Source organism: Giraffa tippelskirchi, chromosome 3, assembly GCF_054371585.1.
Source record: "Giraffa tippelskirchi isolate mGirTip1 chromosome 3, T2T-mGirTip1v1.2.pri, whole genome shotgun sequence".
NCBI classification, from domain to species: Eukaryota; Metazoa; Chordata; class Mammalia; order Artiodactyla; family Giraffidae; genus Giraffa; species Giraffa tippelskirchi.
The window spans coordinates 67211775-67233630 of NC_137277.1; the positions used below are offsets into that span (position 1 = coordinate 67211775).

The window sequence follows — 21856 nt, forward strand, 5'->3', positions numbered from 1 at the left end:
CCCAATCTTCCCTTTTTCCTTCGCGACCCGCGCCCCGCCCCGCCGCCCCCCCCCCCCGATTCCACCAAGTCCATCCACCTCCCGACCCCTCGCCTTTGCAACTTCAGAGCGCCCGGCTTGCAAAGTCAAGGCTTTCCCTCCCGTGAAGCGGGAAGGGGACCCAGTCCCCAAAGGAACCCGTCGCCGCGAGCCCCCCACCCCACTCCAGAAGGGCCATCTGCGTCCCGCTACACGTTTCTCCAGTCGCTCCTCACGCCTCTGCGGACATCGACCAGTTCCCAGTGTTCGCTACCCGCCTCGGAGGGGCCTCGATAAGGCCAGAGACCCGCGACCGAGCGCCGGGTCTGGCCCGCCTGAAGCCCCGGGTATCTGGGCGCGGGGCCGAGGATCAACTCGGGCGGCGACGGCAAGAGGCGCGGCGGGGGCGGGCCGGGGGCGGGCCTGGGCGGGGCGGCGGCGGACTGCGGAGACGCGGCGGCGCGCTGGGCGGCGCAGAGCGTTCTCGCCGAGGCGCGGAGCGGAGAGTGGTGGCCGGCTGGGGGCCGCAGGGGGCGCGAGCTGGGGCAGGGCCGGAGCCCAGCCGGGGTCGGGCCAGAGGGCGGGGTCCGGGCGGAGAGCAGCCATGGCGCCGCGAAGGGCCGGGGCGCGCGCCGCGAAGGGCGGCCTGGGCGCCGAGTAGCCGGGCCGGGCCGGAGCGCGGGCGGCGGCAGAGCAGCTGCGCCCGCGCCCCCCGCCCTCCAGGCCCCGCGCCCCGCGCCCGGGCCGCTGGCGATGGTGACACATGCGGCGGCGGCGCGCCGGCGGCAGGACCATGGTTGAGCGCGCCAGCAAGTTCGTGCTGGTGGTGGCGGGCTCAGCTTGCTTCATGCTCATCCTGTACCAGTACGCGGGCCCGGGCTTGAGCCTGGGCGCGCCCGGCGGCCGCGCGCCGCCCGACGACCTGGATCTCTTCCCCACGCCCGACCCGCACTACGAGAAGAAGTACTACTTCCCGGTGCGCGAGCTGGAGCGCTCGCTGCACTTCGACATGAAGGGCGACGACGTGATCGTCTTCCTGCACATCCAGAAAACGGGCGGCACCACCTTTGGCCGCCACCTCGTGCAGAACGTGCGCCTAGAGGTGCCTTGCGACTGCCGGCCAGGCCAGAAAAAGTGCACCTGCTACCGGCCCAACCGCCGCGAGACCTGGCTTTTCTCCCGTTTCTCTACGGGCTGGAGCTGTGGGCTGCACGCCGACTGGACGGAGCTCACGAACTGCGTGCCCGGCGTGCTGGACCGCCGCGACCCTGCCGCGCTGCGCACGCCCAGGTGAGCGTCCACCGACGGGCCGGGACGGCGGGGTGCCGGCTCGCGGCCGCTCCCCCGGGCCAGGCCCCCGCCGGGCGGTCCTGGGCCCGCCCTTTGCTCCCCGCCCTCCACTCCTGTCCTCTCGGGGCTGCCACTTGCTGCAGCCTTCTGGACCGCCTCCTTACCTCGGGGCGCCGAGCCCGCAGTCCGTCTGCGGCGGCTCGCTGTGGTCCCTGCGCTCGAATGCCCCCTTTCCCCTCGTGCTCGGCACCTCTTGACTTTTTCCCACCACCCGCCGGGCCGCGCGGCGTCTGGGCTTCCCGGAGTCACCGCCCCCTGCCCACGGGCTGGCACCTGTCATGCCTTAGCTCTGGGTCCGGGCTGGCCTGTGTCGTCGGGCGGGATAACGGGTTTGTGTGCGCGTGTAGCCCACCTGGCTTCCCCTCGCGGCTCTCGCGCCCAAATCGAAAGTGAGAGAAGTGAGGGGCCTTTCCCCCTACACCTGCGGGGGGCCCCCCGGCCCGCCAGCCTGCCTTGAGAGGGCTGGGGAGGAGCTGCCAGGGAAGGGGGTTGGCTCTGCCGTGCCCAAGTGTGCAGGTAGAACAAAGGCCCGAGTGTCACCTGGGGCTGGGGGCGGGGAGGAAGCAGTGCTGCCCGCCCCGCCCCTGCGAGTTGGGCCCTAACTTGGGGCAAACTCGCTCTGAAAGAGGAGCAGAAGCAGGCCAAGGGCAGGCTGAGGGGAGCTGAGCTGGCTGGAGGCACCCGGGCACCCAGACACCTTCCCTGAGAGATTGGGGACACAGGGCTGACGTGTCGCAGGGACCGCTTTCATGGGAAGGACTTTTTAGCCAGAAACACCCTCCCTCCCCCACGGTGCAGGGTTTTCAAGGGTTAAAGTTGGGTCTCTTTTTCTCAGGTTTGTGTTGGTGCCCTGTGGGGCCTTCTCCCTAGGACGTTTAGACCGGGAAGGGCCAGAAGGGAGATATTCTTGCCTGCCTTTTGTTTATGTTCCATATTTGCCTTAAGACTGTGTTCATGGGAAGGCTGGGCTTCCGGAGCTGTGCAACCTGGGTAGCTGTTTGTCAGCATTCCTGGGTCGAAGGTGCAAGGTCTTGGGTGTGTTTGGAAGATGAAGGTTTGGTATCTGGCCAGCTCTGGATTCCCTGCTGGACTCTTAGTCCTTCTCCTGTAGTGTTTCCTAGACTGTCAGAGGAAGGGAGAAGAGAAGGGGTCTTCCCACTTTCCCTTGGCTGTCCCCACACCAACAGCAGCTCTCAGCTTGAGAAGTGTCCTGCTGGGTCATTTAAGGCTACGTCAGTTACCAGTCAGCCTATCTGGGGTCCTTAAAGCACTGATGCCTGCCCAGCACTTGGTCTGATCTGTAAAGGTGCGCTTTTCTGGCCTTGTACCACCTCCTTACCCTCCTTACCTCTGCTACCCAGGGTCCAGCCACTCTGTGCTAGATTGAGCTGAGCACAGGGGCTTGCAGCTACCTGCCCATCCATCCTTCTGTTAAGGACCATAGGCCCCCAGAACTGGACACTGAGCAGCCCATATAGGCCTGGGTAGGCACCTCTCACCCTGGAGAAGGGAATGGCTACTCACTCCAGTGTTCTTGCCTGGACAATTCCATGGACAGAGGAGCCTGGTGGGCTGTATTCCATGAGGTCGCAAAGAGTCGGACATGACTGAGCGATTAACACACACACAGGCACCTCTCTGCCTATAGCAGTGGGGGGTGGGAGTCAGAAGGGTCCCATCTGCCAGAGGGAATTAGCTAGGGAGAGCCCTGGAGGGAGAGTGTGCAGGCCTCCCTTTGGGCACTGTCGAGAGGCTTGAGTTGAGCTTGCCCAGCAGACGTATCCCTCGGCCCTAGTTTGCCACCAGGACGCTTTCCCACAGCCCCATCTTCTGAGGCTGATTTTCTCTTTGGGTCATCAGGGTGAAGGGCCCCTGGTCTCTCTTTTCCAGAGCCTGTCCACCAGAGCAACAGGCCCAGCCACCCCCACAGACAGGAGTGGGGGAAGTGGGGAAGCCAACTAGAGTCTCCAGGTGCTGCAGGAGGGAGGGATGCCTGGCGCCCCCTCCTCTAGGTGGACGCGAGGAGCAGGAATGGAAGACTCCATGCACGGTTGGCCTGCTGCCCGCCACACTGGGAAGTTGCTGAGCTCAGCAGCTTCCGGCCGGCCGTGGAGGAGGGGTTTCCAGGGTCCTGGCGAGGCCCGCCCTCTGCTGTCCGCTCTAGGAGTGGGCTGTGCCTCCAGGCAGGTGACAGAGCCTTGCCGGCATTCTCTGTCACTCTCTCCCACCTCTCCCTTCAGTTCTGGTCTGGGCGCTAGGTAGATGGCTTTCTTAACAAGCTTCCTGGAGAAGCCAGGGAAATCTCTGCTTTGCGTGTTTACAAGCCTGTGTGCTCCCCCAGTCTGGGGCTGGGCCAGAGTACTAGGGGGTCAGGGTGCGGCTCCCTCATCTGCCAAGGGACCCGGCACTCAGAAGGGCGGTGGCAGTGCCCAGCCTTCAAGGGGTGCCTGGTTTCAGGAGTCTCAGCTGTCACCCTTGCCCTCCTCCCTGCCCTCCCAACAGCCCTGTGCTTGAAATGACCACCTGACTGGTGAACTGAGGAGTCACAGGGCACTTTGGGGTCTGGCCCTGGGCAAGAGCCCTTTTTACCTCCTCTCTAGTCCCTAGAGCCAAGCACTTTGCACTGGGCCGGGGGGTGGGGGGGGTGGTTTAGGGGCAGGGAGGAGGGTGGCCAAATGTCTCATCGCTGTGAGGTGTGCTTCTAGAATCTCTCCCCCGAGCTTCTCCCAGTTCCTGGTGCCAATGTCTGCAGTGCTTTGGGGCTGTGGTGCAAGGAAGTGAGGGTTTTCACGGCTCCCGCGCCTTGTTGCCACACGGCATCAGTCTAGGTGCCTCTGAGCTGGGCATGCGTCGAGATGACAAATGGAGATGGATGGGTTTCCAGCGCTTTGCTGGAATATGGTTTGGCACTTCCAGCATCTGTGAGTGCTTCCTGACTTGGCAGAGAGGAACAGGTGTGGGTACAAAGCATTGGCAGCTCCGTCTTTGGTCTTGTGTCCACGGTGGGAACTGCCACACCTGCTAGCATCTGCCAGGACTGTTTGTAAGGCCCCCAGGGAGGACTGGCCTCAGAGATACGGGGCTGTCCATGGCAGCAGGCTGGTGGCTAAGTGCTGCCAAGGCCCACCTCAGTTAGGGCGTCTCAGCACCCCTTGCTCCCATGTCACCTTGTAGAGTCAGGATGGTGCTCCTAAGGGCCAGAATGACCCCAGTTCTTCTTCCAAAGGAGATGGAAGAGGCGACACGGTCAGGATCTCGCCTGAGTTGCCCTGGACATGTCCCTAAAATTGGGTAGGTTTCATTTGGAGCCACAGAGGGCATTTGGGACCCAAGTGTGGCTCCTGGGCCACCTTCATGGGGTCCTCTCTGCAGTAGGACCCCCCCACCGGGAGCCCCTGGTTGAGCCCCCACCATCCTTAGTGCTCCCCCGCAGGGGCTGTGCTTCTGGGCAGGAAGGAGGCGTCTCAGTGTAGAACTGCAGCCTTGCTCTGGCCGCTCACACTCCCTCCACTGTCCCAAAGTCCTCTCTGGTTTCAGAAATCTGCAGGTGCCGGCAGCTGAATCTGTGCCACCCTCTGTCCAGCACACCCTCCTCCCTGCCACTGTTCTGCTGGCTCCGCCTCCCCCTTGAGCCTCAGTTCTGTTGCCCCTTCCTCCAAGAAGCCTTCCCTGGCTGCGCCGTTGTTGCCTTAGGTGCCCTTGGCCGCTCTCCATCTGCCATCCTGGCATGTCCATGGCATTTTGGCACTGGCCAGAGGCCAAATCGGTGCTGCCCAATGTGACAAGAAGAAAGTTCGCCGCCTGGTCCTGCAGCCTCTCTGGGAGCTGCCCTCAGCCTGCCCTTCCCCTGTGTGTTCTCTGGTGAGTCAGGTTCAAGGAGTCAGCCTTGAGTACACTGCTGTTCCCAGAGAACCTCCGTGGCCCCAAACAGGCTAGCTTGGAGCGTTTCTGTGGCCCTGACAGTTCGCAGCTTGCCTTCACCATCATAGTTTTAGTGCAGTCAAAAGACAAAATCTGCATTTGCCTGCAGGGCAGCAGAGGTCACCCAGAGCATGGGACAGGGACTGGTGACCAGGGCCCGGCCACCTGAGGGAATCGCCCAGACAGGTCTTGGGTTGAGACAAAAGGAATCTAAGGTCAAGAAATTCAGAGCTAGATTTTCCTTGAAAAAAAGAAACCTCTTCTTTTCAAGCAAACGTGTAAGACAAACTTTTAAATGACTTTCTGGCAATCATTTTAAATCGTGCCCAGCTTGCGAAGTTATCAGGCTCTACAACTCCTATTGTCACTGCAGCGCCATAGGGCAGGTAGGACCAGGGTTCTCTGTTCTCCCAGCTACTTCCCTTGGAAAGCCCTGAGCAGTGCAGAGTGGGCTGGACACAGAGGGTGGGGGCTCATTTGCCCCCCAGGTCAGAGAACCTTCCCAGTGGGCACAGCCCTGGGGCCCAGGGACTGGTGAAGCCCCTGGTCTTTGTGGAGCCAGGGCTTCTTTCTCAGTGGCAGGGCTGAGAAGTTTGCTGTTGCCCTTGGAGAGTGGCAGGCCATCAGCTGGGGCCTGGTCTCATCCTCCTTAGCTTCCCTGCTGGCTCAGACAGTAAAAAGTCTGCCTGCAATGCAGGAGACCCGGGTTCGATGCCTATGTCAGGAAAATCCCCTGTTTAAGGAAATGGCAACCCACTCCAGTGTTCTTGCCTGGAGAATCCCAGGGACGGAGGAGCCTGGTGGGCTGCCGTCTATGGGGTCGCACAGAGTCGGACACGACTGAAGCGACTTAGCAGCAGCAGCAGCAGCATGGTAGACGATTAGGAGGAAAGTATAAAAAAGGAAAATAAGTGTTATCTATACATGTGTGTGTGCTGTCATGTCTGACTCTTTGCGACCCCATGGACTATAGCTTGCCAGGCTCCTCTGCCTGTGTGATATTCCGGGCAAGAATACTGGAGCAAGTTGCCATGCACTTCTCCAGGGTATCTGTCCAACCCAGGGACTATAGCCGCGGTCTCCTGCTTGTCAGGCTGATTCTTTACCACTGAGCCACCTGGGAAGCGCATTCTCTATGCATACCTATTGTTTTTATTATAATTAAAACCATAGTGTGAATTGTCTGTAGGCATTATTCTGTGTCATTAAAAACTTAGTGATTTATTGGCTGCAGGTGACTCACCTCTGGGTGCACCATGGTTGGTTCTCCTCTGGTGCTGAGTGCGCAGATTTCCCATTTCTGGCTCCCATAAGTAATGCCGCAGTGGACACCCCTGTCCATAAAATAAAATATCATGCATAGCCCTGATTTCCTTTGGAATTTCCTAGGAGTGGAATTTCTGAGTTGAATGGTGCGAATGTTTAAATGCTCTCAACATATGTGTTAAATTACTTCTCAGAAAGTCTATACCTTGTAGCCACGAATGGGTATTTGAGTGCCCATCTCGTTGGTATTAAATATGTTCTGGGTTTAAAGAGTTGACTTTCTTAAATGACTAAACTACCTGGTTTTTATTGAGAAGTCCTGCCTGACGAGTGTACCCTTGAGGGCAGTGCATCACTTTGGAGGTGGAGGGTGTGGACACAGTGTGCCTAACCACCCCAAATGCCTGTCCGTACGATCACAGATGTCTGCATTTCACCCCTGCCCAGAGCAAGGGTGCAGCTCTCTGCCACGTAGGGCTGAAGGGGAGGGTGATGGGCCATGAGGGCCCAAGTCTGGGAAGCCAGGGTCAGCAGACGAATGGGTACAGATGAGACATTGGCTCTTTTCCCCTGAGTGCTCAGTGGGTACTTGGGACAGAGGAGGGGGGGTCGTCTTGTTTAGCTCCCCCACTCCCACAAAGCAAGTGCATAGCAGTTGTCCCCATATTCCCCACAAGGAAGTCAAGACCCAGAATAGGGAGCTGGTGTCCCAGTGTCTGTCTGTCCTGAGGCCTGTGTGCCCTGTGCACCCCCCTCCCATGGTGCCCCCACCCAGAAAGACTGACTGCATTGAGAACCACTGCCCGCTGTCGGGCAGCCCACCCAGGCAGAAGGCGTGGGCTCCCCAGACCCCGGGCGGACACGGGCAGTTCACTGTGCAGATCTGGGCTGTCAGTTTATCAGCGGACATCTGGCAGCCTTGACTTGTGTAGTAGCAAGGTGGAAATCAGGCCACATCCCCCTGTCTCTGGCGGGCAGCGCAGGAGGATCTGTTGGGGGCATCGGCACTGCTGGCAGCTGAGACCAGGCACAGCGCAGGGGCTCCCAGCCTGGTGAAGCCGGCGCTCCACCACCTCTCCTGGGCAACCAGGTCCTCCTTGGGTGGTCCTGGGCCTGCAGCTGCCAGCCCCACCCCAGCCCTGCTGGAAGGGCCGTGGGATTCAGGCCAGGACCTGATTCAGCTGGCCTGTGGGGTGGACAGGACAGGAAGGGCTGTGGGCCCTCCTGACAGTGTGGTCTCCCTGGTGGGGATTTGCAGCGCAAAGATCCATCTCATGGTCACCCACTCTCCTCTTTGGGGGCCTGTCCTTTGGCCTCACTGGCCAGCGCTCACAGGTAGAAGGCACGTTTGCAGGGTTTCCGTCTCTCAAGACTCTTATCTTCCAGAACTCAGTTCGCTCTTTCTCTTGCTGTTACATTTTTGCTGTCAGTTTGATTTGTCTTATTTTTTGGTGGGAGGAGGGGTGGTGTTTGGACCTTTTCTCTACATAACAGAAAAAAATTTCTCCTGATCACAAAAATAGGAATGTGAGTAGTGACAGCAGGAGGTGTGACCTGCAGTATCTGAGGGGTTTAGAGGAGGCACCTCTGCACGGGGTTTTGCAGAAGGATCACTAGGAGTACAGACCAAAGCAGTGCTCTAGAACCAAGGTTACTCGTATGGTCTGAGACCCACAGGCAGTCATAGGAGCAGATGGTAACAAAAGAGAGCACTGGGGACGGGGAGGTGGTGTGCGTGGAGAAGGGCCCCGTCATGTCTGGCTATGGGATACGCGGCCCGAACTCTCTGTTCCTCCCTGGTAAAGTGTCCCCTTCCTGGTGTGGCATTGTCCCAAGTCCCCAGCTTACAAGACCTGTTGTTTTGGAAAAGTGTTGTGTGAACGTACCCACACCACAGAGAGCTAACCAGCTGCTCCCGGGCTGCCCCTCCCCACCCATCTAGGTGGGCACCATTGGAGGATGTCAGGGTCAGCAGGTGGGCCCAGGGAGGAGGCATTCAGCCCCTGGGGACCACACATGTCCTGTCCCAGCCTCAGTGTGGACCTGGGGCCTGTTTTCCTTGATGGGAACTATCCAGGGCAGCCCTGCTCTCCCACCACCATCAACAGCCCCCAGCCAGGCTCCCAGCTAGCTCTGGGTGCTGGGAGCTTTGCTGAGGCCACGCAGCTTCCCAGCTGGCCAGCGGCCTTTCCTGCAGTGCTGCCCATGTACGTCTCTCTCGAGGTTCCCCCAGGACAGCTGGACCATTTGGAGGCCCTGCCCTCACCCCGGTTGTTGGCCTGTTTAGTCACTCAGCCAGCTACCCAGGGTCTGGAGCCTCGGCTCACCAGGGCTACCTGCAGGGACTGACACACCCCAAGTTCTGCAAGGCCACCCTGTCTGTGTGCCCTGGGGCTCAGGCTCCAGGGCCTGAGGTATGTGGGGACTCAGCCCTTGGGTTCCTTTCAGGAAGCCCAGCCTGTAGCTCCAGGCCCCAACAGCCCAGACTGGGACCCAGAGGAGGACAGAGGAGCCCCAGGATCCTCTCTAACCTTGTGCCTGGAGCTGGTGGGTCTCGTGGGCACAGAGAAACAACCCTCTGAGGCTCAGTTTCCCCATCTCTAAAATGGGGATGGGGAGCTTATCATTTGAGTCTGTAGAGGAGCCAGGAGCCTGTAGCCCATGACCCCTGGCCCTCCAGCCCCAGATTGCGTGTGTCCTGTTGAAGCCACGGCCACTGGTAACCCCATAGAATTCTTCAGTCCAGGGATGAATGCAAGCCTCAGTGCCCAGGAGCAAGGTCCAGGCCCTCATTTGTGCAGGGGGCTGTCAGCGGCTTCCCACAGCATGAGTTTGGAAGAGGGGTGGGCCTGGGCACCATGGGCGCGTCTGGCTGTCTGTGAGACTCACCTGTGAGCAACTCAGTAGCCTCTTTTATGTGGGGAACTTTAAAAAGCCCCAGGGGGCCAGGGGCAGGGGATCAGAGCAAAACAGTAATTGCCTGGAAATGTGTTAATTGTAAATAAAAAAATAAAAACTCTGGAATTAATTGTTTATGAAGCTGTAGAGTTGAAGCGAGTCAGTGGTGTGGGAGATTCACACTGCCCATTGGTCACAGGCAGGAGCTGGAACCCCAGCCTCTCTGCAGACCAGGCCCCTCCACAGAAGTCTGTGCTGGCCCCAGCACACCAGGTGGACACTACCTAAGTCAGACCAGTCTGGGCTCCAGATCTGGCCCCTCTCCCCACCTGGATCCTCATGCAGCTCTGAGCATCATTTTCTTGACCCGCCTAGTGGAGCCATGGAGGATTCAGTGGAGTGTGCTGTTCCCCAGCAGGTTATCAGCTCCATCAGCTTATCTCTGCCCTCCAGGACAAGGAAGGACAGAGGTCATCCCTGGGCCGCCCACCAGTGGGGGAGCAGGAGCAGCAGGTGGCCAGGCCCTGCCTCCACCAGGGAATTCCAGCTCCATACCAGGGGTGGCGACAGAGCAAGGCTGGGGGCCCAGGCTTGGAGCCACAGCAGCTAGGTTGAATTCCCAGTTCTGTCACCTGCCAACTCTGTGACTTTTGTGCCTTGATTTTCCCATCTGTAACATGGGTCTGCTGACGGTGCCTGCCTCATAGGTAAGAACTTCGAACTGTGCCTATTGCTGGGGACTCTGATATTTTTTACAAGAGGCTATAGCATATCCCTTCTCTCTGGGGACAAGAAAGAGCCCTTCAGAACTGACCAGAAACTTGACTCCTGTTCCCATTCTGAGTTGGTCAGCTTAGGGGCCAGCTGCTCAGGTCTAGGTGGTTATCTGGGATGTCCACAGGCATCAGTGGCCTTCTAACATGATGACCTGGGGTGTGCTGTGCTTCTGCCATAGGGGTCTCCTGCTCACCCAGGCTGTGGTATTGGGGACCTTCCTGCCTGTGCCAACTTAACAAAAGGGTTTGTTTGCTCCCTGGATCGCCAGAGAGCCTCCGCCTGCCTGTAATCATGACCTATGGGGACAGTGCAGATTAGTCCTGGGGTCTGGTCTGTGTTGGCAGCAACTTTCCTGCCTGCCCCCCTGAAAACCCTAGGGACCCAGCCAGGAAGAGCTCAGTGGTGAGGGCAGGGAGGGGCAGAGAGGCCAGGTAGCCCCCCGGTCCTGCCCTGCTCCCCCCTCCCCCACAGGAACCTAGGGGTGTGGGGGTCCATCCCCCTCCCGGGCCCCCTGTCTGCTCTGGCCCCGGACTGCAGTCACTCACCACGGACACCAACAGGAATGGAGCGGCAGGCTCGTGTTCCCGTGGTGACCACTGTGAGCCGCGCCCCCGCGTCTGCCCTTCCGCCACACTGCTGTCTGCGTCGTGGTTTACCCGTGCCCTCTCTCACACGTTCACTCACTGTGGACACAGTCCTGTGGGCAGCACGCGGCACCGGTGGGTGTTACATGCTTTCTAGAGCCTGTGTCAGACTGTGCTCCACCTTCTGCCCCTTGCTCCCTTCACTCCGCCTTGTTGGTGAGATTTATCTGTGTGGCTCCATGACGCACATATGTAGTTCATTGACTCCTGGCTTTGTCTAGACACATCCTTTTCCTTTTGCTTTGTTCCAAGAGTAGATGGGAGGCGTGTTTCACAGACCAGACAGTGACCAGACTTCCCCCCACTCCGTGTCCCCAGGAATGAAGCAAGGGAAGGCGGTCCATCCTTGGCTCTGCTGGACAGGCCAGCGCTCTCCCGACGGGCTCCATTGACACCCCACCCCACTCCCTACCGCAACCATGCCTGAGGTCCCCACCATTTGGCGTGTGAGGTGTTGCCATTTCTGCCAAACCAGTGAGATGGTCCACTGTGGTCTTAGCACACATTTCTTTTCCCGTGACAGGCAAGATGGGCATCCTCTTGTGTGCTTACTGGCCGCGGAGGTTCCATCCGGCTGCTCACCTACTCACATCTTTGGGCTGTATCTCCCCGAGAGATGCCCTGTCCCCTTTGTGTGTCCTGGTATGAAGTTCTGTGCGTGCTGTGCTTGCCAGGCATCTCCTCCTGACCATCCTGCCACTGCCTGTGGATCTGGGCATTTGGTTTACTGGTGCCTGGACTAGGAGGGGCCCAGTGGACCAGACATGTCCTTGTCCTCATGACGATGGCCTCAGGTACACCTGCAGGAGAGGGAGGGGCAAGTACCTGCTGACCTCGGAACTCTTCTGGGACCCCTGTGAGGTGGGGACCCAGCCAGAGGCCCGGAAGGGTGAGTGGCCAGACAGGTGGCTAGCTGAGCAGCCATCCTCCCTGCAGCAGGGAGGCCCCAGGACCCTTATCTGAGTCCGTCCTCAGCAGCACCCAGAGCAGCAGCTGCAGAAGCACAGAAAGCCGTTACACAGGCGGTCTTCTGCCATATCTCACACCCATCAGCTCTGGTTTGTGAGGGCCCAGTGAGAATAGGCTAGAAGAAGGATCCTGCAGCCAAAACCAGAGCTGGAGTCCAGTGCTCTGAAGTCATGGCGCCTCCCTTCCCCTCCTGATGGGAATCTGGGCAGGGCTTTCCCAGAAGACTGACTTCAGCACCCCCCCAGCCTACTATACCTCCAACTGGATGCCTGTTCCCCCCATCTGCAGCAGCCACACCCCAGGACTTAACCCCTGTATGAGCCTTCTCTAGAACAGAGCTTCCCATATCCTCCTGGAAAGGCACTTGGGGCAGGGCAGCCTTGGCATGCAACCCCCAACTTGGCCACCGCCTGGACCACCTCCCAGGCCATTCATCTAAGAGTTAGCTCCAGCCACGGCAGGGCTCACAGGGCCCTGAGAACAAGCACAGCAGGCATTTGCGGCCCGTGGGCAGTGGGCGAGCATCTTCCCTTGGCATTACAAGCTTGAAAGGCTCACATATAAATATTTACCTCCCTGGAGCATTGGTGTCCTTGGAAAACGAGGACCTGTACACATGGAGGTTTTGTGTTTGCATCACTGCTACAGGAGGTGGGGTCGGCTGTCTCACTATCTCGAAGCAGTGAGAGTTTCCTCCAAGTCCTGGGTGAAGTAGGATCCTTGGGGATCCTACTCAGCAGGAGGAAGTCCTCCAGCCAGACAGTGGTTGGGGAGGCAGGGGCTGGGGAAATCCCCGTTCCCTGTGTGCCCCGCTTATACAGGGTGCTGTGCTCGTGCTGGGAGCGGGGCGAGCAGATGTCTGCACCCAGAGGACGCAGTCTGGGGACAAAGAGTGGCTGTGACAACAGGCAGCCTGGGCAGCAGGCCTGCCTCACTCCCACCTTACCATTAGGGCCCTCACCTTGCTGATGCGGAAACCAAGGTACCAAGAGCCTAAAGGACTCATCACCCACCGTCACACATCACAGGGCTGGGACTCATACTTGGCCTGTGGCCCCAGGGTTTCCTCTTAACCTCTCCCCAGTGGCAGGGAGAGGGGGGCATCCCCCAAGAGAGGAGAGCCAGGCATCACCCAGGCATATAGGGCTCAGACTCACCACATTGCCTGCCTGTCATGGAGGGAGACGTGGCTGCTTTGAGGGTGGGCTTTCTCAGCAGCCCAAGATGGTACAGGGTCCTGGGGGGAGACCCCTGGTGACTTTTGACCCCCTCCTCTGTCCCAGCTGTGCGAGTACCTGCCCACTGGAAGCAGCTGAGCCATGAGGGCTGATGTGTTGCTCCCCAGAGGAGAGAATGGAGGCAGGTGGAACCAGGGCAAGCAGAACAGATGGGCTCCAGGGGTTTGGGGGTTTCTGATGTCATCTGTGAGGGGGGGCCCTGCTGGGCAAGTATACAGCATGGGAGCACAGTGCCCACCTGCCTGGGGCACCGCAGCCTCGCCACTCTGGAGTCCTCTTCCCCCAGTTGCTATGGCCCCCCAGCCTCTGTCCCGAAGGAGAGACCACAGCTGGGGCACAGCCACCCCCCCCATCCCCTTAGCAAGCAGGTCGGCAGACAGGCAGGTCCAGGCAGTGTGCTCCACTCAGACAAGCCCAGACAGAAGGCTGCTCGTTGGCCCACGGTCTGAACCCTGTAGAAGTTCAAGGCCTGCCATGTCCTGCTTTCAGACCATCCCTCAGTTAGGAAGTGCAGGCCTGTAAGGAGAGGTCTGTCCTTTGCTTTCCTGGAAGCTTGGCTGGCAGAGTGCCCAGTGGAAAATACTGTTTTTATCAAGTCAAATGTGGTCACATTTCAGACAAGTGGGTCAGAGACAGGCAACGGGATGGTGGAGGGTGGGAGGGCTGCCCCAGAGCAGAAGTGGGCCCCCAACCCCAATCACTGGATCAAAAGGGGGCCCAGTGGGCATCAGACAGGGCACAGGCTGCACCCCACATGGCAGAGCCGGGGTGGTGTGTCAGCGCCTGTTGCCCTCCCCCAGCCGGAGCCCTGCTGTCTTTGGCCACTTGTCCCTCTGCTGGTCAGGCCAGAGGCAGCCTGAGGTGGTGCTGGGCATGGAGGGGCAGTCACAGAGCTGCTGGGCGGGGAGGGGGAGCTGGCTGAGCACAGCCCCCACCGTGGGCCAGAGGTGGGGTGGCAGGCAGGGATGGCACTGCTGTCGGCCCAGTGGGCCTCCTGCAGAACTGCTGTGTGGAACCAGTCCAGCACATGAGCAGAGCATTTCCAGAGGAACTGCCCTTCAGAGGGTCAGTGTGTTAGCACAGAGCCCAGGGTGATGGCCTGCAGACCTGAAATTTTGTGCTAGACCTGAAAACTAGTTTTTTTAATATCTACTTTCCGTTTTTCTCCCTAAAACATCAATACGTATCATAGCTCAGGAATTGCCTGGGTGTCATGGGGCCCGGACAGGGCCTCCTTCTCTGGGGAGGCCTCTGCACTGCGGCCACACTGTGTACAGTGAGGGGCCAGGCGGGAGTCTTTTCTGATTGACTGGGAATCGACTTTATCCAGGGAGAGGATGGTGTGCACGTGGAGGGGCTGGCACTCTGCCCCACCTCCACTCTCAGGCCCAACTGGAACCTCAGTGGGTCTGGCTGGGGAGACGCAGGGCAACCGAGTCCCAAGGGCATACAGCACTGCAGTTTCCGCAGGTGCTGGTGGACGCCGTGGGGGCCGGGCTCTGCTTGGCAGGGCCACAGTCTTGAACCTGCACACTAGTGTTCCTGAGGTCACAACCAGCACCTCCACCTCCGTCCTGTGCACACACCTGGCAGCTCCTGGGCTGATGCCTGCTGGGTCTGCACCCGGCTCCCTGCCCCACACCCACCCTGCACACTTGCAGGGTAAGCGCCGACGGGCGCAGCTGTAGGGAGCATGGCATGGCCCCTGCTCTAGTTCGGAGGCCTTTTTTGTGATGTCTGCTCTACCTCACGGAGCAGCGACCTCAGGCTGGGACTGGAATTCCTCAGGGACACGCACGCCTCCCCAGGGAGAGGGCAGGGTGAGGGGCTGGGGGCCTCCCAGGACTGACCACAGGCTGTGCAGGACACTCGAACACTCAGGTGGCCGCCCCAGCCATTGATGGTCACACCGCCTCATGAACGCCTGGCAGCAGCTGTGCTGCAGGGCCAGTGGTGACTCAGAAACGCCCTGGAGCAAGAATTCCTCTTTCCTTCCAAGCCGTTGACACTTTGAGACACTTCCTCCCGTGTGATTCCTTCCCGCTAGCTGTGTTTAAGAGCTGACTGGTTTTTCCACTCCATGGCTGGGCCACCCCTTCATCCCTGCCCCCTCAGAACAGGCCGGGTCATTAAGGAAATAGTGTGCTCATGGAAAATTCACTCTTGTTGTAAAAGTAGGGCCGAGCCCTCACCCCCCTGCCCCCAGAGACCTGGGCCTGGGCTCTACAAGAGGCCGTCCAGGGGTGAAAGGCCAGACTCCTCCACAGCTGGACCTTGGGGCTCCCTGCGTCTGTCCTGCCTCCCAAAGTAGGGCCCCCGGCTGATGACATCTGTCCTGGTTTCAGGCAAGTGTGACTGGGGTGAGGGGCCTGTGAATTAGCTGTTGAGAACTCAGGGTCAAAATTTGCTTGAAGGGGCCCTGGAGTCCATTTGCCAGGCAGAGCCGGGCAGTGCCCGCCTGGCTGGGGTCTGATGTCCCTCTCTGCCCTGGCCTGGGCCATGAAATGGAAATGTGGTAGTTGGGTATGGAGGACATGAAAAGGCCAGCAGGACCCCTGGCCCCAAGGTGGGGTTGTGCAGCCCCTTGCAACAGCCCCCCAGCCTCTGCCTGGCAGATGGGCAGTGTTTGCAGAGCCAGAGGTCGGTAAGAAGCCATGAGCTTCTCTCCACCATAGCCCGCTCCCTGTTGGCCTCTGTCCCACTACAATCAGGGTCCCTCAAGACAGGTCCAGGCCACCGGAACTCTTCTGTGGGTCCCAGCTCTTTGCTGAGGACCTGAGCATAGAGTAGGTCATGACCTTCAGAGGCACCCTAGCTCAAGCCCTCTGTTCCTTACCAGTTGCCATCTCGGGTAAGTGTGACGAGTCTGTGCCTCAGTTTCTCCATCTGTCCACTGGGGCCGGGGCTGCTCTTCGATAACCCCTGAGGGCAGGAAGCGTGGCCTGCTGGGGTGCCTGACAGCCAGGGAGGGTCCCAGAGGAGAGGGCATTGCCCGCCATCCCTTCTGTCCACCCCTGTGTCACAGGCTTGAGATCAGGGAACCCTGAAAAGGCTACCAGTTGTCTCCCTGCCACCCTGGGCTGAGCTTGAGGTCTGTGTCATGTTGGCTTTGAGAGTGCTGGGCCGCCCAGCGGGGCAGAGGCCTGGAGCCCCAGTGAGTTTGTGTGTCAGGAGACTGGGACAGCAGAGCCCCAGCTCACAGGTAGTCGGGGTTAGGGACCCCATCATGGGCGTGGCATGCAGGGATTGGCTGTGTGCGCCTGTCTTCACCAGACGAGGCAGGTGCTTGCTGCCCCCTTGCTCTGTTCAGCCAAAGAACAGAAGCGGGATTCTCAGCAAGGTCACGCCCTGGTCTCATCACGGTCCTGTCCACCCCCCATCCCCACCACCAGGAGAGCTGAGGATGTGCCCCATCTACCATGGTTGGGGGCGGGTTTAGACTGGGCGAGTTCCATTTGTCTGCCCATCACTGAGCCTCTCTGGAGTGGCTGTACACAGAGAAGGGCAGCCTTCTCACCTGAGAAGCCTGGTCCGGTTTTGCCTGAAACTTGCTCAGCCAGGACATTCCACTGGAGAAGAGCTCTGTGTGTGTGTGTGTGTGTGTGTGTGTGTGGTGATATACACGTAACATAAAATTTACATTTTAGCAGTTGTTAAGTATATGACTCAGTGGCATTAAGTGCAGTCACAATGTTGTACATCACCCCCATCCGCCTCCAGAGCTTGCCCGTCTTCCCCAACCAACACTCCACACATTAAGCAGACTCCCTGCCCCCCTCCCCCTGCCCGTGACTGCTGTCCTTCTGCTCTCTGTCTCTGTGAATTTGGCTCCTCGAAGGACTTCCTGTAAGTGGAATCAGATGGCGTCTGTCCTTTTGTGACTGGCTTATTTCGCTGAAGATGACGTCCTCAAGGTTCATCCATGTTGTGGCAGTTGACAGAGTTTCTTTCCTTTTTAAGATTGAACAGCACACCATTGCATGTGGATACATGCTTTGCTTTTCCACTTGCCGTCTGATGGACACTTGGGCTACTTCCACCTCTTGTTCCTGTGAATGGGTGCAGAAGTATCTGTTCACGTCTCTGCTTTCCATTATTTCGGTGGCATTGCTGGGTCACAGGATGATTATATGTCTAATAGTTTCAGGGAACCGCCTTCCTGCTTCACTTTCACATCAAGAATGCGCATACATAAAGATTCGGTTTCTCCACATCCTTGCCGACATGTCTCCTTTTGCTGCTTGGTGACTGACTGGTCGTGACCTAGGGCAGGAGGGTCTAGAATGTGGTGCAGAATGATGGCACGGGAGTTGCTTAGGGTCTCAGGAGGAGTCTAGCAACGCCAAAGTTCAAACTCCATGTGCCTGGCAGTTGGGGAAGGCTGGAGGGTGGGGGGAACAGTGCTGTGTGGAGTTGGGGGCAGGTGTCTAGCAGAGGGTGCAGAGAGGGTAGGTGCAGAGAGGAGTAGGCAGTACCCCCCACACTGGCTCCAGAACTGAGCTGACGACTGGCAACTGCGTGGTGTGCTTGGCCCTGCAGTGATCTCAGTGTGGACCCTGGGGCCAGGCCCACACCCTGGGAATCCTAGCATGGCTAGTTCTGCTTCTGCCTGGCTCATCATGGCCGTCTCATCGTCTAAGGATAGCTGAAAGACTAAGCAGGCCCCATCCTGGCCATAGACCCCTGCCCTGTGTGGCAGGCAGATCCCTCCCCACTTACTCACTTGGTTGTTAGTTCCTCAGCCCCAACCTATGCCAGGCAGCAGCTGTGTCTTTGCTAAGGTGGATGGCCTGCCCTCTTTCCCAGAGGCCTGAGGTCGCGCACGTGTGGTCTTTTTGTGTCAGGCCACCCCAGTGTCCTCTCTGCCCGTCTGTCCCTGGGGCACCATGCTGGCTAGGCTAGAGGGTGCTGGGAGCGCGTGCCAAGCTCATGGCCTCAGGGACCCTGGACTCACATGGTGTCCCTGTTAGGGTCGTCCATGGTCAGGATCTCAGGATGTGGTGCTCTTACTGCTCCTTTCCTGGGCACAGGGCTTTGAACGGCAGGCAGGACACCTACGGTGCACCTGGCGCCTCTTGCAGGCTTGTTGCCTTCATGTCCCTGCTTCCTGATTCCCACCAGGACTCGTGCCACATCAGGACAGTGCAGCAGCCTTTGCCTCTGAGGCTGTCGCTCAGCAGCCGAGGCCCTGGGTGCACAGTGGCAGGATGGACAGCGCCCTGGAGGGCTGGAGGCCACAGCCCTTTGGCTAACCATCCAGACACAGTTTGGGCCATGGTTTTCTCCTTCCTCGTGAGACGTTTCCAAAGTGTGCATCCCCACTTGTGAGTCCTCCTGGGGCCTGGCAAGCTTGCCGGGCAATGAGGCCCCCTAATGGATCTCCACCCCTCCCTCCAGAGCCCCTGTGGGATTGACTGTGGTGTACAGAAGGCAGGGGTGCAGGGGCCGTTGTCCTGCCCTTCAGGACACACTCAGACCCCATCTTGCAGCGCCCTCTTCTGGGTCCCTTGGGTGCATTCACCCCCAGGCCCACCCTGCTTCTCCACGCAGGCTACATACACCCTGACATAGTGGTCTTGGCCAGCAGGGAGTCCACCCCCAGTGTCTAGGGGCCCATGGTTTTGCCGCTGCTGATGCTCTTCAGCCTCCAGGGTCCTTGCTCTCTAGGAGTCGGAGAGCGTGGTTTCTGGGAAGTCTGGAAGCCACTCTCCTGACCGCCTGCTCTGTACACAGAAGCTACCTGATGGGTGAACGATGGTGGCTGAGCCCACCACCACTCACTGCTTTTGTTTGGGGCCTCAGGGAGTGAGCGCCATGCTCCCTGATCAGTTTCATTTCCAGCCTCAGAGCCTGAGTCATTCTCTGAGTCCTTGCTCTGCCCAGGCCCCATGCCGGCCCTGGGGACTAGGGCCGATGGGCCAGGCTAGTGGGAGACAGGCCAGAAGGAAAAAACCACACCATGGTTGAGAGGTGGGCAAGGGCAGAGAGGGTCTGAGGGGAAAGAAGGGGAGAAGGAGGGTCCCTGGAACAAGACTGGGGAGCAGCACTTCTAGGCATGGAGGTGCACGTGCAGTTGGGGGCTGGGTGCCTGGCTCATGCAGGATCCCTGCTGCACCCAGAGGGCTTGCCTATCGGGGCAGAAGGACACAGCATGGAGGGTTACTGAGCAGGGGAGCAGTTCAGCCAGGGCCCCTGAGACAGAAAACTTCAGGCCGTGCATGCACAGCTAGGAGCCTGCAGGCACACAGAGGACCCCAGACCTGGGCCTGGACGTCCCCAGGGTTGTCTAGGGTAGTCTCCAGGGACCATTTGTGGCAGGAGTGGGATCAGAGTTGGGAAGGAGAGGCAGGTAGTGTCACAGTGGGTGAAAAGCATGGGGCCAGAGAGGAAGGAGGAGAGCCTGAACTCAGACCCCTAAGGGAGCCCCCTCCCCAAGGACCTTGCATGTAGAAGGCAGCCATCAGCCACACTTGTTGTGGCAGGCGTGTGGGGTCTGCCCTCGATCTGTCAGCCCAACTCCGAGGGTGGTGATGGGCTGAGTGGGCTCCCATGGCACAGGGACCTTGGTCCTAAAAAAGACCTGTGTCTCCAGAGAACTTGCAGGGCCCGAGTCCCTTGGAAGCGCTGGGAAGACCTGGGCTGGGATGGGCCTAGGTCGACAGCAATGGGGGTGGCTCTCCATAGACTCGCCTCAAGCACCCAGCAGGCCAGGCCCACAAGGAGCCCAACAGACAGGCCTTGGCCATGAGCTTTGCCCGCCCTGAACCCTGGGGAGACAGGTATGACCAGATGGGAGCGCTGGCATGACCATGCATGTCTGGGGGAAGCAGATAAGGTGGCCTGCCCTCCAGGGGGGAGATAACCCTGTGCTGCAGCCCCTTGGACTTGTCTAGAGACGACCTGAAGGGGTGGGCGCCCCACAGTCAGGGCCCCTCAGTGCCCTAGCTCTAGGTCTGGGCTGTGCCCTCTCCCTCCTCACGTCCCTCCTGCTAGCCGCGCCCTGCCTCTGAGCCAGGAGAGGGGCCCCCAGGTCCTGCCTGCTGCCACAGTGGGAAGGTGGGCAGCCTGTCAGTGCTGGGACATGTCCACTACCGCAGGAGCGGAGCACCAGTGACCAGAGGCGCTGGCAGGGCCAGGCAGAGCCCTGACCACAGCCCCGCTGCCAGGCTGCCTCCCCTGCACAGGCTTTTTTGGGATCTGTGTCTCGGCATCGTCCTGCATGAGTCAAGTTGCCCTTTGCAGGTGGAGCCTGTCAGCTGACTGTACCCTGCCCGCCCCTACCCCCCACCCCACCCCCGTGCCCAGTGAGTCACACTCCATGCCCTGGCCCACAGCCCCTGGAGATCCCTGAATCTGGGGCCCTGCCCGCTCACTCAGACGCTGCTCCCTGTGCTGCTCAGAGCCCACAGCCAGGAGGGCCCCATGTGCTGCTACTGCCATTCACATCGGCCTCATACCAAGGGGTTTCTGAGTAGACGGGCAATGCCCCTCACCAAGGATAGGGTGCTGGATCAGATGCTGGCATCCGCCCTATCCTCTCCCATCGCCAGACCTGGAGAACCCTGCTGATGGGCATTTTGACCTGGCTTCTCCCCGGAAGCAGGCCCCTGAACTTCTGGACACCGAACACTCTTTGCCCTTTAGTACAAGGCTCCAACCCTGGGTGCTTCTGTGTCGAGGCTCATGTGGGCCTGGGCCCACCGCTTCCTCGTCAGCACATGGTGTGGGAGTCCCCGCCTCAATTGCTGGGCCTGAGTACATGGTTATAGGTGAGCCAGAATCCCGCCGGGCTCAGCCTCTACGGAAGGACAGACATGGGTTACTGGGGACAGCCCCTCTCAGGTCTCACTTCTTTCACCTGAGCTTGTCCTTGTGTTGGTGGGAGGACCTGGGGCTTGCTCGGCCCAGCTCGCTGGCCTCCTGCCCAGCTCTTCCTGTGCAGTCCGTTCCCCCCAGTGCTGCCCAGCGCAGCCTCCCCTAGCTGGTTCCTCCACCCCAGACAGGCCAGGGCTCCTCTGCTGGGCATGCAGGGGCCTTCTCCTGGGCCAGAGCCTCTCCCTGCAGCCACCCTGCGATCAAGGAGGTTACCAGGGGTCTGCCCGGGTGAGTCGAAGGAAGAGTGTGATCCAGATGATCCTGGGCCATGATGGAGTTAGATGGAGGAAAGAGAGTGCTGAGAACCATCTCCTCGGAGGCACAGTTCCGCTTGGGCAGAAGGGTGCCTGGGGGCCCCTCAGCCAAATCAGATGGAGTGAGAGCAGGCCCCAGGGGCCAGAGCCTGCTGAGCTCAGGGCAGAGCAGCTGGGACTCATCCTCGCAGGGGCTGTTCCCCTCCGGTCGGTCCGTATGCCTCCTGTGTTTCCTGAGTTCATGCATCCCTCCTGCAAATGGAGAAGGGGCCAGCTGATTGAGGCAGTGAGGGCCAGTGCCAGGAAGCAGGAAATAGGCTTGGAGAGGCCTGGCCCCACATCCTGCCGCCATGTGGGCACTCGTGGACCACTTGCTCCAGACGACACATCAGCCTCTGGAGACCCCAGGTCATGCAGCCAGGGGCCGTTCCTCAGGGCTGGAAGCCAGCCAGCTGAGCTCACTTGGAAGCGGGCCCTCAGGCAGCTGACACATCTGCTGAGCTCACCTGGGGCCAGGGGCCCTCCCTGCCCAAGGCCCAGGCCCCAAGAGGCTCGGCACAGGGAGCATGCAGAGCTGCCCCAAGTCTCCAGAACCCTCAGCTCTCCAAGAGCAACCCAGACCTTACCTGTGGGTCACTCCAAGTCC

The 21856-nt window shown here is 59.7% G+C and overlaps 1 protein-coding gene across 1 annotated transcript in view; it reads left to right on the forward strand.

Annotated features, from left to right (window-relative positions):
• Positions 1 to 488: 488 nt before the first annotated feature.
• The window catches only part of HS6ST1 (heparan sulfate 6-O-sulfotransferase 1), a 39422-nt gene continuing 18054 nt past the window's right edge, over positions 489 to 21856 (forward strand). Inside the window, exons 1-2 of the mRNA XM_081575814.1 lie at positions 489 to 619; positions 742 to 1308. Of these exons, the coding sequence (XP_081431940.1) occupies positions 782 to 1308 (527 nt within the window). The 5' untranslated portion in view covers positions 489 to 619; positions 742 to 781. The remainder of the gene's footprint in view (positions 620 to 741; positions 1309 to 21856) is intronic.